Genomic DNA, 15,136 nt, shown 5'->3' with positions numbered 1-15,136 from the left:
ATTTAATCAGAAATAAATGCCAACTTAAGCGGGTCCATTTCCCCACTTTTTGAAGAACACTCATGACTCAACCAACGTCTCTTCGTGTTCTTAAATTTGTTTTGTGTATATATTTTTTTAAATTAAAAACTTCAATCAAGTAAATTAAACTTTAACACAAATTATGATACCACACACATTATACATAGGAATCTAATTATCTTTAAATCTAAAAAATGACTAATTATAACCGTTTGTTTTCTCAGCATTTAAATATTAAAATATTGGTGAAAAGCTCACATTTTTGTAAATACAAAAGAATTCTCATGTTTTAGAAGACAAAATATTTTATACAAATTTTGGTAGATATTGAAAGAGGTGGGTGGCGGTTGAAGAGAATCAAGGCCGGTTCTAGCTTATTGCATCGTCATCTTTTTTGGGTGTATTTAATAGGAAGGAAAATAATTTTGAGAAGATTGTTTTATAATTTTTCAGGTTTAGTTTTTAATTTTTTTCTCTAATAAAATAATATCTTTAAAATAGAAGTATTAAAACAAGTCTACTCTTAATGAATATGTCATACTCAACAATTCAGGTACTATAAACTAAAAAGAATATCAAAAACCAATCAATATATATATATATATATATATATCAAAATTTAAATGCGACTCATAAATTTGACTGCCATTAATTTCTCAATTTGGCTTGCATTTATTTATTATAACAAATACATATGTCAAAATTTAAAACAGTTGCTTGCTTTTAAATTAAACACCTACTGGCTACTACTATTCAATTTCAAGCAATATGTTGCGTCCAAGTTCAAGAGTAGAAAAATGAATGGTAACGTTAATACATATGTTAATAAAAGTATATATTTTAATTTCTATTCTGAATAAATATGAAAAGAGAACAAGAAGAAAAGGAAAAGAAAAACACGTACTATATGGACACAAGTACATCTGACGTGTATTTAACATATATTCAGTTTTGTGGACAAGCTTATAGTAATGAAATCTACAAACACTGACAGCTTGTGGCCTTTATAATTTTTGGGTCATACAAATCCAAACCAGACATTTTTGCTTTCTTGTTTTGGCATATATATGCTTCTTCAACTATGTTGTAATTAAAACATTGCTTTTTATAATAAGATGAATATTTAGAAGATCAATTGGAATATGTGTGGTCTCTCCTCTACAAAAGTTTTTGATTTTAAACAACCTATTTCATCCTAGAATTTCGATTTATGTTTACATTTGCGTATGTATTTATTTTCACCTTTTGTTGTTGATAAGCCCACTTTTTCGTTAACTGATCTGATGGGTCCAACAAACAATTAGTGAACCTTAGAGATAAAGAGATATTTCTATAATTAGTTCATTTCTCTTCTATTTTTCTATCTCCTATCTATCTATCTATCTATCTATCTATTTTCTTTAGTTATTTACTAGAGCAATTATGATAGTGTATTATATTTTATATATAATTATAAAAAGATATATGATAAATAGCTCCTATTTTTTCAAAGACATTAAATAATAGCCTCTGACAGAGAGAAACAACACATTCATCTTGTAACATACGCATTCATGAGACATGTGGTCTAGTATTTTTTTTTATTTTTCAGATTAGAGAGTAGGAATATTAAATGTGTCAAGGCTGGTAGAGTGTGTATTGGTCAAAAAGGTTTTCTACTACTACAAGCTAAGGAGTATAATTATATGTTAATATGTTGTGAATTTCAAACCTAATAACTTTAGGTTATAAAACTTTGTTTACGTAATAATATTTGAATCTAAATACAGATTTCAGGATTTGAATTGATCCAATCCTATTTCCCTTGACAAATTTAAATTAAGTTTTGTTCACCTAATTTATTTTAAATCCATATTTAACTTAATTTATGTGTCCCGTAAAGAAGGAAATTATCTAATATCACCATTTACAAATTCAATAGAAGAAAGTGACGTTTTTTATCTCTCATGTATACTCTTCTTTTTCACTTCTATATTTGCTTTGTCTTTTATTGTGTCATTTTATATAAAGATTTTCATCGTCCATAATTTTTTATTGGACATCATGTTTTTGTTTATTGTGTCTTCTAAATAACAACAAACGGCAACCAGTGTGTGACTAATTAACTTTTTGCTAGTGGTAATATTAGGATAATTACAATCAGTAAATTAAACTTAGATGTTTTGCTTTGTGGCCCTTGGAGATTTGGTTGCTATCATTTTCAGCACAGAGATGCGTGCAAAAATATCATTAAAAGACCTTCTTGAAAGTGACATAAAGTTTGCTAATCAATTAGCACACACATACTTATGAAACTAAAATTAAAAAAAAAAAAAGCACCAAAGTAAAGTATTGATTCGTTGGTGTCACTGTTCAACTAATTTTACATACACTACTTGTTTGATATAAATTCTTGGAAATTTCACATCATTAATTGGCATGCACAAATATTCAAACTACATTGATATAGATGATGGAACTGATTATAAAATTTCAATTGATATTCAAAAGTCAAAATATTTCTAAATTTTATTTAAAACACTATATATACATTTATTATACACTTTGTTATACAATATACTCCCTCTGTCCTTAATTACTTGTCTACTTTTGTATTGACACACCTATTAAGAAACAATTATTGACATAGTGATTTTACCATTTTACCCATATTAATTATGAAGTGGATGAATTAAAATTTTAATATTTTCAAAAAGCTCTACTTTTTCAAAGTAATTAATTGAGGGTATAATGAGAATTTTTTTTTGTCCTTTCTTGATTTGTCAAAATGGACAAGTAATTAGGGACAACTATAAAAGGAAAAGTTGACAAGTAAATAGGGATAGAGGGAGTATATATATTTACTTCATTATTTACCTTTCATACAATATAGGGATAAGGGACTGAAAAATACCCTACTTTGGACGGATTTGTTGTTGTGATACTAAATTTTCATGAGCACCTATTACTTCCCTAGACTATTTAATACCGTATTTTTTACCCCCTGAACTATTTAATAGTATATTTTAAAGGTATATATGTGCCCATGTGGACACATTACTATTTATAATTTTGCATTATTTTTTATGTCCACGTGGGCAAATATATATGTTTAAAATACGTTATTAAATAGTCTAAGGAGGTAATAGGTTCTCATGAAAGTTTAGTATCGCAACAGCAAATTCGACCAAAGTTAAGATATTTTTCAGACCCTTATTCCTACAATATATATACATGTTATATATATTTTTATCAGTACACTTTTTAATTTTACCCCAAATACCGAGTACACTTTTTTGTAAGTAATGTGAATATTTTTTTTTGTCATAAAGACAAATCTAGTTTTAGGATTGGTAAGATTAAGTTTGAGTTTAAGCATATATAGTCCAAAGTTGGGCCATTTTTTGCAATCACAACGTGTCATTCCCCTTCTATATTCTAGAAAAATTACGGGGATGAGTACTTTTTTAATTAATAATTACTGATTTTAGTGATATTTTTTATTTATTATCATTTATAATAATATATATCAATACTATGATAAATCTTTATTGTGTATTAAAAGTGAATCATGCATGCAATATAGATGTATTATAAGTGTTTAAAATATATTATGTTTGTTTGATAAGAAATTGACACAATGTATTAGAAATGTTTAAAGTGTGTGATAAATGTGTTGTCACTCAATAAAATTTGTATTATATGAGATTTATAAATTGTTTTCTGTAATATACATTAAAATTATATTACAAATGTATTTTTAAGTGTTCAGTGAAAAAAATAAATTATTGTCATCGATTGTAAATGTTTTCTTAATATAGTTTCCTATATTTTTGTACTTGTGATTACAATATAGGGTTTCTCGCAGATCTTTAAGAGTTTGACAGAAGTTCTTCTTGGGCCTAAGATATTGGTCTTAAATTTGTGTAGCCCACATTACAAAACCCCTGTAAATGGGGGTACAAATAGCGACTTCTTTTAGCCCAGCTCAAAAAGGGATAATTGTGCATAATGACAAACTTATAATCTAAAATAAATGGAGTAGCTACTGTTTGATTTAATTGCGCTCCGTAGCAAACGTTTGCCAGCCACCTCTCTCCCTCTAAATTCTCGCTCGCCACTCTCCCTTTCTCGCTCGCTCCCTTTGTGCTCGCCTCTCTCGCTTTATACAACAGAATTGTATAAATTGCGTTTCTGTTTGTATAAAGCGAGAGAAAATTGTATATACACATGCAAATACATATATATTCGTCCTATACACTTATAATTATACAATAAAAATATTCCCCTGCCCAGTTCTCTTTTGTCTTTCTCTCTTTCTCGTTTTATACAAACACATATTATACAATATAATGTAAAATTTATGTTTGTATAATGTATAATTTATGTTTGTATAAAGCGAAAGAAAATTGTATATACACATGCAAATACATATATATTCATCTTATACACTTATAATTATACAATACAAATATTCCCCTGCCCAGTTCTCTTTTGTCTTTCTCTCTTTCTCGTTTTATACAAACACAGATTATACAAATATAATGTATAATTTATGTTTGTATAATGTATAATTCATGTTTGTATAAAGCGAAAGAGAGAGCGATTTTTGATATACAAATATTTTTGTCAATGATTTATACAAACGAGAGGCTAACAACAATTTATACAAATGGCCTGCCAGAGAAATTATACAAATCTGAAGAGGAGTCAACGAATTATACAATTGCTTCTTTTTGTATATATGTATAGCGAAATAAACATAGCTTTCAATTGTATATGTATAGCGAATTATACATATATATGTTTGCTATGGAGTGCAATTATGCAAACTTTGCTATAACATACAAATATGATTTTTTTGTTTGCTATATGTGAAAGTTGCTCATTGAAAAATAGCCACTATGATGGAGTTTCAAATAGGAGATTTTTCACAAATAACTATTATAATAAACTTAATTATGCTCCATAGTTATAGTTTGCATATTTACAGGTTGTAGCTGCAGTTTAAGCTATCTCGTTTGTATAAATCGTGGGTTTATATAATTCGCGGGCGAGTTTGTATAATTCACAGGTATGTTTGGATTATTGAGCTATTTTTGTATAAACTCGAAAATAACAAATTTATACAAACTCAAACATCTGAACTTTAAACAGTAACACAAATTATATTATACAAAAGTTATACAAATTCCGAATTATACAAAACTCGAAACCCCAGCCCACGTAATTATCACTGAATGTTGGTCACGAGTGATAATGAATTAAAACTATAGCTATGATGACTAATTAACTAGTATATGTTTGCTTAATCATGTAATTTTCCCTTCCAAAATATCACTTGTGAAATTTCATAACATTATCACAAAATTTCACCAGTAAAAGCTTTACTCCCACAATGCCTATTTTTTAAAAGACAGTATCAAAAGTGACCAGTGTGCACATTTCTGCTCTAATAAAATGAAGCATTGTCCAGTCAAAAATATAAAAGAATCATTGATTCCCACACTAGATAACGGGTCCTAAGATAGCGAGATTCCTATTGAAATAAGTTTTGCGAAAGGGTCTCCCCTTCTCTTTAGTTATTAATGTTACTATCTGTTGAAATGAAAAAAAAAAGATTTTTTTTTTATGCTCCTCTCCCTAATATATGTCCTTTCCAAAAAGAAGAAATCTAAATGAAAAGGTGCATAACAGAAAGTTAACTTCTTTCAAGTTTTATATGCTACTAAGGTAGCAGATACCAATGGAATAGTCCAAGTGCGCACAAGTTGGCTCAGAAAACACCGATATTTAAAGAAGAAATAAACACTTTGAACCATTTAACTTACAAGTATAGTTTCCATATGTCTAATATATACATGCATTACCTAATGAGAGTTTACTCACTTCACTATGTTTCCCATGGCATTTGAAAGAGTGATGCCCTTTCTACCTATTTCCTCAAAATTCCATACAAAACAGAGATGATTATTTGAAAGTACACACATATATATATATGAGGGTTAATAAATTTAATTTTTCTCTAAGCCGTAACTAAATTACCAACTCTAGCTAAGCTGCTGAGGTCTTCATGTTGTTTTCAGAAACTGAACTTCTTAGATTAAGCTGTTTAAATTCATTCAGGCATTTCGTCGAGTTGTACTCTGCTGCATCCAAGAGTTCTTCTGAATATGTCCTCTTTCGCAGGAAATTCTGCTTGTAGCAGTCGTCTTCAGTCTTCATTAGGATGATAGCCTGTGATAAGAAAAAGGATCATTTTGTCAATCTTCATATAGAACCAGAAGAACATGCACTCTATGATACAAAAATGAGTTGAATTTCCAAACTACAGGAAATCAAGGGTGACAGAAAATAACAACTTGCCTGATTCATTCGAGGTCGCATAAGTGGATTTTGTTCTACACATAAGCCAGCAGTTATAATAACTCGGTTCATCTCTTTTGGATTGTAGTTATCACCAAGAACAGGATCAATTAGTTCTTTGACGTTGTGCTGATGGAGCAAAGGCTTTGCCTACATTTGAATACGTGTATGTAGTAAGGATGTATACGTGAATTAGATAATAAGGAATATATGATGGAAGACGTGACACGAAGAATGTACCCAAATCACAAGGCTCTGCTGTGAATCATCTAGTGCTTGCCTTCCAGTTATTATCTCCAATAGCAGCACACCAAATGAAAATACATCAGTTTTCTCATCGACAGTGCCATGCATAAAATACTCCGGAGCGAAATAACTGAACAATATCAAGAAAAAATGCATTAGATCTTCTTGCAAGGTAGATGAAGATATCAGATAAGTTATCTATGCTTTTAATGAAAGATTTCAGGACTACAGACCCAAATGTGCCTTCAAACTTGCCCACATTATGATGTGTCCACTCTTTAGGAAGCCACTTTGCAAGGCCAAAGTCACAAATCTGCATCCAAAATACACATACTCAGAATACACCATAATCAAGAATAATTTGCAGCAAACACACGAATCATCGTGTCTACTAAGTACTAAATTACATGGATGATGGAACTCAAAGAATACTTCAACTGACTAAAAAGAGAAGTAGAACCACTTTGCGTGTAATTTTTCTCTGTCATGATTCTTGGACCATTCAAACTTAATCCACGAGTAATACAACTATGATCAGATAGCTCGGAATACCAAATGATGTCATACAACTATGAATATTATTTCCTAACAATAATGAAGATGCAATTTTCTTAGAGAAGTGGACAAACACTAGATTACACAAAGGATGTCACATCTTGTAGGCCACCAGTCTACCGATAGCAATTAGAAAAACAAGTGTCAAGGACTTCCACAGACCACAAGTGTGATACTGAACTCAGAGAATGATGACAACCAAATTTTTCACAAAAATTCCATGTCATCATAACAGCTTATGCCCTGAAATTAAGTGCAGAGGAATAGGCATTTCGCATCCCTTAAAAAGCACTTTGGGGCAAGCACCCAGGTCCTTAGGCATGCACTTGAACACCCGTAAGTTTGTTCTATATTGGTAAGTTCAGCACTAAACAAAATCTAACCGGGAAACCCTAGTTGTTAAAACAACATTATGAACTATATTGTGGCGCTAAAGAAGAGAAAATTTGAAACTTAGTATATTTTAACTAACAACTAACTTAGTAAGCTACAGTTTCACAGCTATGTTCTAAAACCTTGCCAGATCAGTCATCTACTTTAAACTTTAATTACTAAAGAAAACTCTTTTATTAAGCATGTATTTCATTCAAAAGGATGTTTTGAAACATGTATCTTGAATGTTATACATGATGTATCTCACATGAATGTGTACCCATCCATCTCTAGAAACTCTTGCTATTGGTTGAGTCCCACATCGGCGGGCTTAGGGAAATTTGGTCTCCTAATATGGTCCTGGTCTCCTGGACAATCATCCTCTCATGAGCTAACTTTTGAGGTTTAGTTAGTTTTAAGATCCATTTCTTTATCATGATATCAGGTCCAACCCAATTCATTATTTCATCTGATGATGGACCTCCCATCTTATATTGTTCACTCTTCATATGCTCAGTCCTGGGCGTGTGGGGGTGTTGAGTCCATATCGGTGGGCTTAAGGAATTTTTGTCACCTTATATGGTCTTGGACAATCCTCTCCTTGTAAAATAAGTTTGGTCACCTTATATGGTCTTGGACAATCCTCCCCTAGTAAAATAAGTGTTTTAAATCTTAATGTAAATGAGTGCAGTTAATGGTTTATGGTCTTAACTCAACCATTCACATTCAGACATCCATTAACTACAAACAAACTAATCTTCAATAAAAGAACTACGCTCTTGAAATGTGTGTTGCAAATGTTATACATGTGAGATATCACATGAATTTGCCTTTTTCTTAAATGGTAATAATATTTTTCATAAACGACACAATAGTAGTCCTGTAATTTTCTGTACAAGTAAGCGAAACAACGCGTTTTGACCATTATACATGTGAAATATCACATGTATTTGATTTTTTCTTGTCCGGTAATGTCATTATATTCGTAAACAACAAAAACGTAGGTGTGGAATTTTATGTGATATAATATGAATTTGCCTTTTTCTTAAATGGTAATAATATTTTCCATAAACGACATAATAGTAGTCCTGGAATTTTCTGTACAAGTCAGCAAAATAACGCGTTTTGACCATTGTAATTGATTTTTTCTTGACTACATTGATTTTTTCTTGACCGGTTATATGACTATATTTGTAAACGGCAAAAGTGAAGTCTTCTTCTCATCTCAGAGAAACTCTATAAATTGTAATGAGTTTCTCACTTATTTGCATATTCCTTCTTACACAAAAAAAGTGAAATACAGTCTTAATCCTATTGACTGAATTTTGCTTGTCTTCAAAATATCTCGAGTTCTTTCTCTTCAGGTCACCCACCACATACAAGGAGGAATTGTATGCTACATCTTGTTCCAACTCTTGCCTACACCAACAACTCCCAAAATCCTATTTATTCCCACACATGAAGCCTTTGATTCCGGCAAAGTTGAGAAATAACTGACATAGGTGGTCAGTAAAAGGTCAGTGCAAAACAAAGGGTGTTTAATGGTTTCCGTTTGAAAACCATATAAATCGCATCTGTGATGTATACACGATGTATCTCACCTGATGCGTACCCATCCATTTCTAACTCTTTCTATCTTGTTCTTTTTAATTTCCCTTTTCCTATATCTATTTTTGTTGCCTCTCAGGCTACTCTCCATCAAAAAACATGTTTCAAGTAGTAAATAGATCACACAAAACTATCCAATTTGTGTCCATCCATGTTTTAACTATTGCTATGTTTGTTCTTCTCTATTCTCTTTTCCCACTATCACTACCGCAACCTCTCTCTGTTGCATCTCTTGTTGGTCTGCATTGAAGGAATCTCTTTTATGAAAGGTTGTCTTTTTTTCAAAAGGATGTTGAAACATGTGACTGAATGTTATACATGATGTATCTCAATTCTAACATGATATACACACATCTAGTGTTAACTATTGTTATCTTTGCTTTTCTCTATTTCGCTTTTACCAAGGATACACTACCTCTATCTCCGGCATATCCTGCTAGTTTCCGTTTAAAAGCATGTTTTCCGCTGTACATAGGATGTATCGCACATAAATATGCACTCATCCATTTTCTACCTCAATTTCTATTTGCTCCTCTTTATATTAGGTTGCTCATTTAATTGTCAATCTTAAATGTAGGTGCTTTGTCCAGATACAAGCAGAGAATATATTCTCCCAAGAGGTGTTATTGAAGTGTGCATAAGAAGCTGGGTAATGACTCTAATCCTCCTAAACACGAATCCTCGGATTCTCAAATCTGCTTGTCGAATTCTCGGATTCCCTCACTAGGCATAAGTTCTTCAAAATGTTGGAAGGAGTTCCATCAGGAGACTGCCTTCCTTTGAATCTTTAGCTGTTCTAGGATATCAAGAAGGAAAGGCAGAAGCGTGGGGGAAATGTAGCAACTGGTTTCTATCCCTTCAGATCATCCTAGAAGGACGTCACCCTATTTGGCCTGATTAATGGTGCCAGCAATTTTAGCTAAAGGTACGTGATCTGTTTTAACGTCTCTATTCACAGCATTCAGGCTTCTATGGTAAAAAATATATATGCATAACAACTAAGGCAATTATGTAACACACCTAATCTCAGCGTATATGTTAGATATAATCTTTTCTTCCCTTAACAATTCAATCTTAAATGCAAGTGCATTTAACCATGTTAAGAGAGACGTTTATGTAGACATGACCCTTACAAATTTGTATTCATTTGAGTAAGGAACAGAGATTAGACAACTATAGATACTGTTCTAGCGCCTATCCGACTGAAGCAAGTTATATTGACATAAAAATACACTCAGAGAAGACCAGATTATTTTACCAAAATTGTGTAGATAATGGAAGATTTAAAATGCCAGATAGTATAGTACCTGAGGCACAAAATCCTCCGTAAGTAGAATATTATCAGCTTTAATATCTCTGTGTATAATCCGCCTTTGGCAATTCTCGTGAAGGTACATTAGGCCATTTGCTATTCCAAATATTATTTTGTACCTGGCAGCCCAATCTAGTTTTTCCCTTGAGCCTGAGAAAATAGAAAACAACAAAGCACCTCGTGTTATAGAAGAAAAGGGTGGTTCATCAATTACGGACAGAAATTGTCTTGTAACTAGAAATTTTGAGACAAACCACGAAGAAATGATCCTAAGCTCCCTTGAGAAGATAGTTGAAGAACTAGGTATGTCCCTCCTTCCACTCCATAACCAACCATCCTTGCAGTATTAGGATGGTCTACGTGTGCTATAGTACCTATTTCACATAGGAAACTTTGTTCCTGCTGCGCTTCTGTACCCTTATTGAGGCGCTTAACCGCGATAAGCTGACCATCAGGTAAACAACCCTTGTAAACTTCAGCGTACCCTCCTTTGCCAATCAAGTTTTCTGTCAAAGAAGGAGATCAACTCTATAATACACATCTATGTTTTAAAAATTTTCAAAAGTTAAAATAGATCAAAGAGTAGTAAATAAGCCTGAATGCAAGAAAGAGAGACGTCAAACACGATTACATACCTTTGCTAAAATTGTTGGTAGCGTTTTTCAGTTCAGATAGGCTGAAGTTCTTCCAGGAAGATGTGAAGTGGTAGATTCCCGCTGCCACATTCTCCCTCGCACTTCTGCTTTTCCTTGTCGACATCATTGGCACAGCTAACGGTGGAAAAGAAGGTAATCTCTTGACGGAACTTCTTTTCCACATCTTGAAGAACTTATGCCAGCGAGAGGACGTTCGTGGATTAGACAACCTGGTTTGAGAACCTGAGGGTTTGTCTTTAGGAGAAATGGAGCCATTCTCTGGGTTTCTGATGCCCACTTCCATAACTCCTCTTGGAGAAGAATCATCATGTTTCTCCCTTTCCATCTCAAACATTCTGAGGTCTACAACAAGAACATCATCCATCCATCAGAGGCAAAACATAAAAAAAAAAACAAGCCATAGTACACAATCCCACCTTGAGCAGAAGCCGACGCAGACAGATTTCCTGAGGTATGTTCTGCATCCATACTGATTCCCTTAGCAGATTTCCTATAAAATATCAACCAATTGTTAGTTCTAAATATTCAAATAATATTAAATCACACTTTCCTCTTATACATTCCTTGATCTTGCATCAAGAAAAGTATTAACTAATCCCAAAACCAAGAGTTCAATGCTTGACACAGGACGCGGAAAATACAGATTCAAAGCAAAGGCAATTACAAAGTAGCGGATTACTAGCAAAGCATGGAAGTAACTTGGAAATTTTTTGAAAGCTTAATGTTCTATGATATTGTACCCCTGTTTATTGTTCTATCATATCATAAAAATGATCAGCTACATAGATACTTGTATCCCATACAAATCAAGCTATGTAATAAGCTTTTTTAGCAATAATAATATTTAGTTTCTTTTTGAAAAAACAGTAACTTTTGTATAAGCAATGCAAACTTACATATTACAAGCACCACAAAAGATGTTTCTAACAACCATCCCCTATGAAACGTCGATAATTTATCCCTTCCTGTTTTGGTGTGACGTAGCAGGTACCCGATAGAATAGTCAGGTCGCACGCAATTTGGTCTAGCTACCACCTTTATCAGAAAAAAATCCCTTTACAACACAAATGCAAAGCCAATTTCTCTACACAAGAACAATTTTCTTATCATTCAGGAAACTTTTTTTCTTCTTTCACAACAGCATTACCCATCCACCCTAGCGGCACGAGAGGGGTTGGTGTTTTCTTTAAATTTTGACAAGTGGAGGGAATTTGAGGAAGAAATGAAATTGCTAATCTTAAGGTCCTAGGAATAATCGTAGCCTTAATTTTAGACAGTCACCGTAGAAAAAACAGTGAATTTTCTTTTCCCTTTTGCCTGTAATTGAAAAAAACAAGACAGAGTGGGAAGAGTTAGTTTGGATTTTGATTTTTGGGAATTCAAATGCCAGCTTTGCCGTATGGTAATAACCAAGATTTTTTTTTTTCATTCTAAAACTTTTTTATGATAAAAAACTTGTTTACATGAATGTAATATATATAATTTTCATACGTAACTTATAATTATGATCAAGTTGTATATACTTTCTTTTAATTTTTTTTTATTATTATTGAAATGACGTTATTTAATTTGATGTAAACAGTTCATACATGCCAGTAGGTATTTACCAAACTTTTTTTTTTACTCATAATACAAAGCTATCACAAATTTGCAGAAGGAAAAAAATAGTATTAAAATCATCTTCAGTCAACAGTCAAGTTCTATATATAAAAAATAGTCTGAAAAACTCTAAAACTATTCCAAATATTGTCCTATTTTTTTATTTTATTAAGGGTGTAGTTGGAATAGAGAAAATATCTTTCAAATTTAGTTGATGTGAGTAGACTTGTAATAATGTCTGCAATGCAGAATTTCTCATTCAGAAACTTTTATTCAAGAAGATTTTCCTTTTTAATGGAAAGCAAAGAAAATATCAACCTAGAGTTTCTGTACAAAATCCATAAAGGTGTAGCACTTTAAAAGATTAAGAGGTCATTTTTAGTATATTTGATATAATTTTAATTTAAAATTAAATTAATTTATTTAATTTTCTTAATTTTCGTATTAAATCAAACTAGATCATCCATTTTTGAAATAGAAGAACAATTTAGTTGTCATAAATGTTAAATTCAATATATAGTTAATGATATGAATTATGATAGTTGGACTACTATATTTAGTTCGTTTTGTCCTGTCAAAAGACAGTCAAATATTTTAAAGGAAAAAGCGATGAATTTCATTAAACACTGGCAAATGTGGCAATTTTTAGTACTTTGCCGTTACTTATTATTTGTCTCTTATATTAAAAATAGTGTCTTTCCTTTTTACTTATCAATTTTAACAAAAATCATGAAATTTATTATTTTATTTTAATATTATTTACTTGTATCATTAATTAACTACATAAAATACTACTTAATAGTCAAACTTAGATTTTTGGAATATAATCAACAAAGATAATTTAGTAAAACAAATTCTTAAGTGATAATTTTGTTGGGAAAATTCCAAGTCAACAAGAGACGAGAAAAAAAGCGATATCTAAAATATAATTATAAAATATTAAAAATTAATGAGAAAATTACCAAATTACAATTTAAGTTGTACTCTTTGAAAATATTTGTCACCTTCCTCTTCTTGAGAGTCAATTTGACTAATCTTTAAAGCTAAATAGAATTAAATTAATTTAATATTTTATAATTAAAATTAAGATATTCTAAAAGATACAAACAATAATTCTAAAATTCCTTTGATTCAACAATAATTTCTTATAATACGAAATTGTCCAAGTTTAATTCAATATGCACATTGCTTTTAACTTTTCAAATTATATTTTCTTAGTGCCTTTTTAGTTAGTTTAAATTTAGTCATATCAAAATTTCATCGAAGGGATAAAACAAAAGAAAGGTCCTACACAAGTACATTTTATATGCTTAATTATTTCTATGGTGGGATATTTAGGGGAAGAATGTTGGTTATTATTGTCTCATAGTACATATAGGTTAAATCCCAATTGCTATTTTATAACAAATAAATTGTGTTTTATATTACTTCGAAAACAACCTTATTATTTTTCATGCAGATTATTGGAAAATTGTTGTCACCCTCATATTCAGTAACTAACTGTCATTATAATTATAACTTAATTATAAATATCAGATGTTGGCTAGTAAGTGAGATTTTGTGGACATATTGACTATACTTTTTCTAATTAATGCAATAGACAAGGAACCTTGTTTTATGGAAAATGTTCCTTGTTCTTTCGTAATCTAATAATAAGCTTAATATGTCGATTTATTTATTGCCACTAGTACCATTTTGAAGATCAGTTGAACATATATATAACACTCACATGTGATATATTTGTCATAATAAATTATTAATTTCGTGAACGGTTAAGAAAATGAGTCAAATATATACATAAATGTAAGTTATATACTAGCTAAATTATCGGTGAAAAAGCATTTTTTTTATTGAATTTGTACCACTGAACAGAGTGTGTTACGTTATATGTTTATTTGTCCTTTATTAAAAATAAAAATTCTGAACACACGGGGTTATTTTTTATAAATAAAGGAGAGGCTTTTTTTTTGGGGGGGGGGGGGTTGAAAAAGAGATACTTATTTTTTAATATTATATATACAGGCTATTAGAAGCTCTAAAAAGAAAGGCACTAGTGATTATCCAAATAAAAATTGTTTATTTGTGTGCTTAAAAAGTCGGCAAAGTAATTAGGAAGAAGAAAGTTATTAGATAAATCGTGTTAGGTGTTATTTATTTTCATGTATAGTCTTTTTAATGTCAGACTGAGATATACATAAATATGGGGTCCTTTATTTGCCGGTTGTTACCCATGCATTTTCATTCTTATTTACTCAATTTACTCTTTGATATGTATAAAATATGGCCTTTCATAATCGACTTAATTATTATTATTTTTACTTAGTCATTTGATATATGATTCGAAATCTAACTCGATTAATCCAAAACTAGTGTTAGGTAGACTAGTCATTTAAGGAGAAATTAAATTGCTCTATAGTGAGAA

At 31.1% G+C, this 15,136-nt stretch overlaps 1 protein-coding gene across 1 annotated transcript; it reads right to left on the bottom strand.

Moving 5' to 3' along the window:
• Window positions 1-6,013: 6,013 nt before the first annotated feature.
• On the bottom strand, window positions 6,014-12,231 carry LOC125861625 (receptor-like cytosolic serine/threonine-protein kinase RBK2). The gene is made up of 9 exons (XM_049541487.1): window positions 12,012-12,231; window positions 11,532-11,605; window positions 11,095-11,457; window positions 10,714-10,965; window positions 10,455-10,609; window positions 6,846-6,925; window positions 6,607-6,742; window positions 6,367-6,516; window positions 6,014-6,237 (listed from the first exon to the last, which is right to left on the bottom strand). The coding sequence occupies exons 1-9, from the start codon at window positions 12,047-12,049 to the stop codon at window positions 6,055-6,057; spliced, it is 1,431 nt and encodes a 476-aa protein (XP_049397444.1). The 5' UTR covers window positions 12,050-12,231; the 3' UTR covers window positions 6,014-6,054.
• Between the last annotated feature and the right edge of the window lie 2,905 nt (window positions 12,232-15,136).

This window comes from Solanum stenotomum, chromosome 1 (genome assembly GCF_019186545.1).
Source record: "Solanum stenotomum isolate F172 chromosome 1, ASM1918654v1, whole genome shotgun sequence".
NCBI lineage: Eukaryota > Viridiplantae > Streptophyta > Magnoliopsida > Solanales > Solanaceae > Solanum > Solanum stenotomum.
Note: the sequence above shows the minus strand (reverse complement) of the source record. Positions and strands in the feature narration are given on the sequence as shown.

Bases quoted from the DNA above. Each gene is read 5' to 3' on its own strand.
- LOC125861625 (XM_049541487.1), bottom strand. From the start codon at position 12,049: ATGGTTGTTAGAAACATCTTTTGTGGTGCTTGTAATAT. The intron at 11,458-11,531 runs GTGGGATTGTGT...TTCTTGTTGTAG, and splicing joins TGCGTCGGCTTCTGCTCAAG to ACCTCAGAATGTTTGAGATG. The intron at 10,966-11,094 runs GTATGTAATCGT...CTTCTTTGACAG, and splicing joins TACCAACAATTTTAGCAAAG to AAAACTTGATTGGCAAAGGA.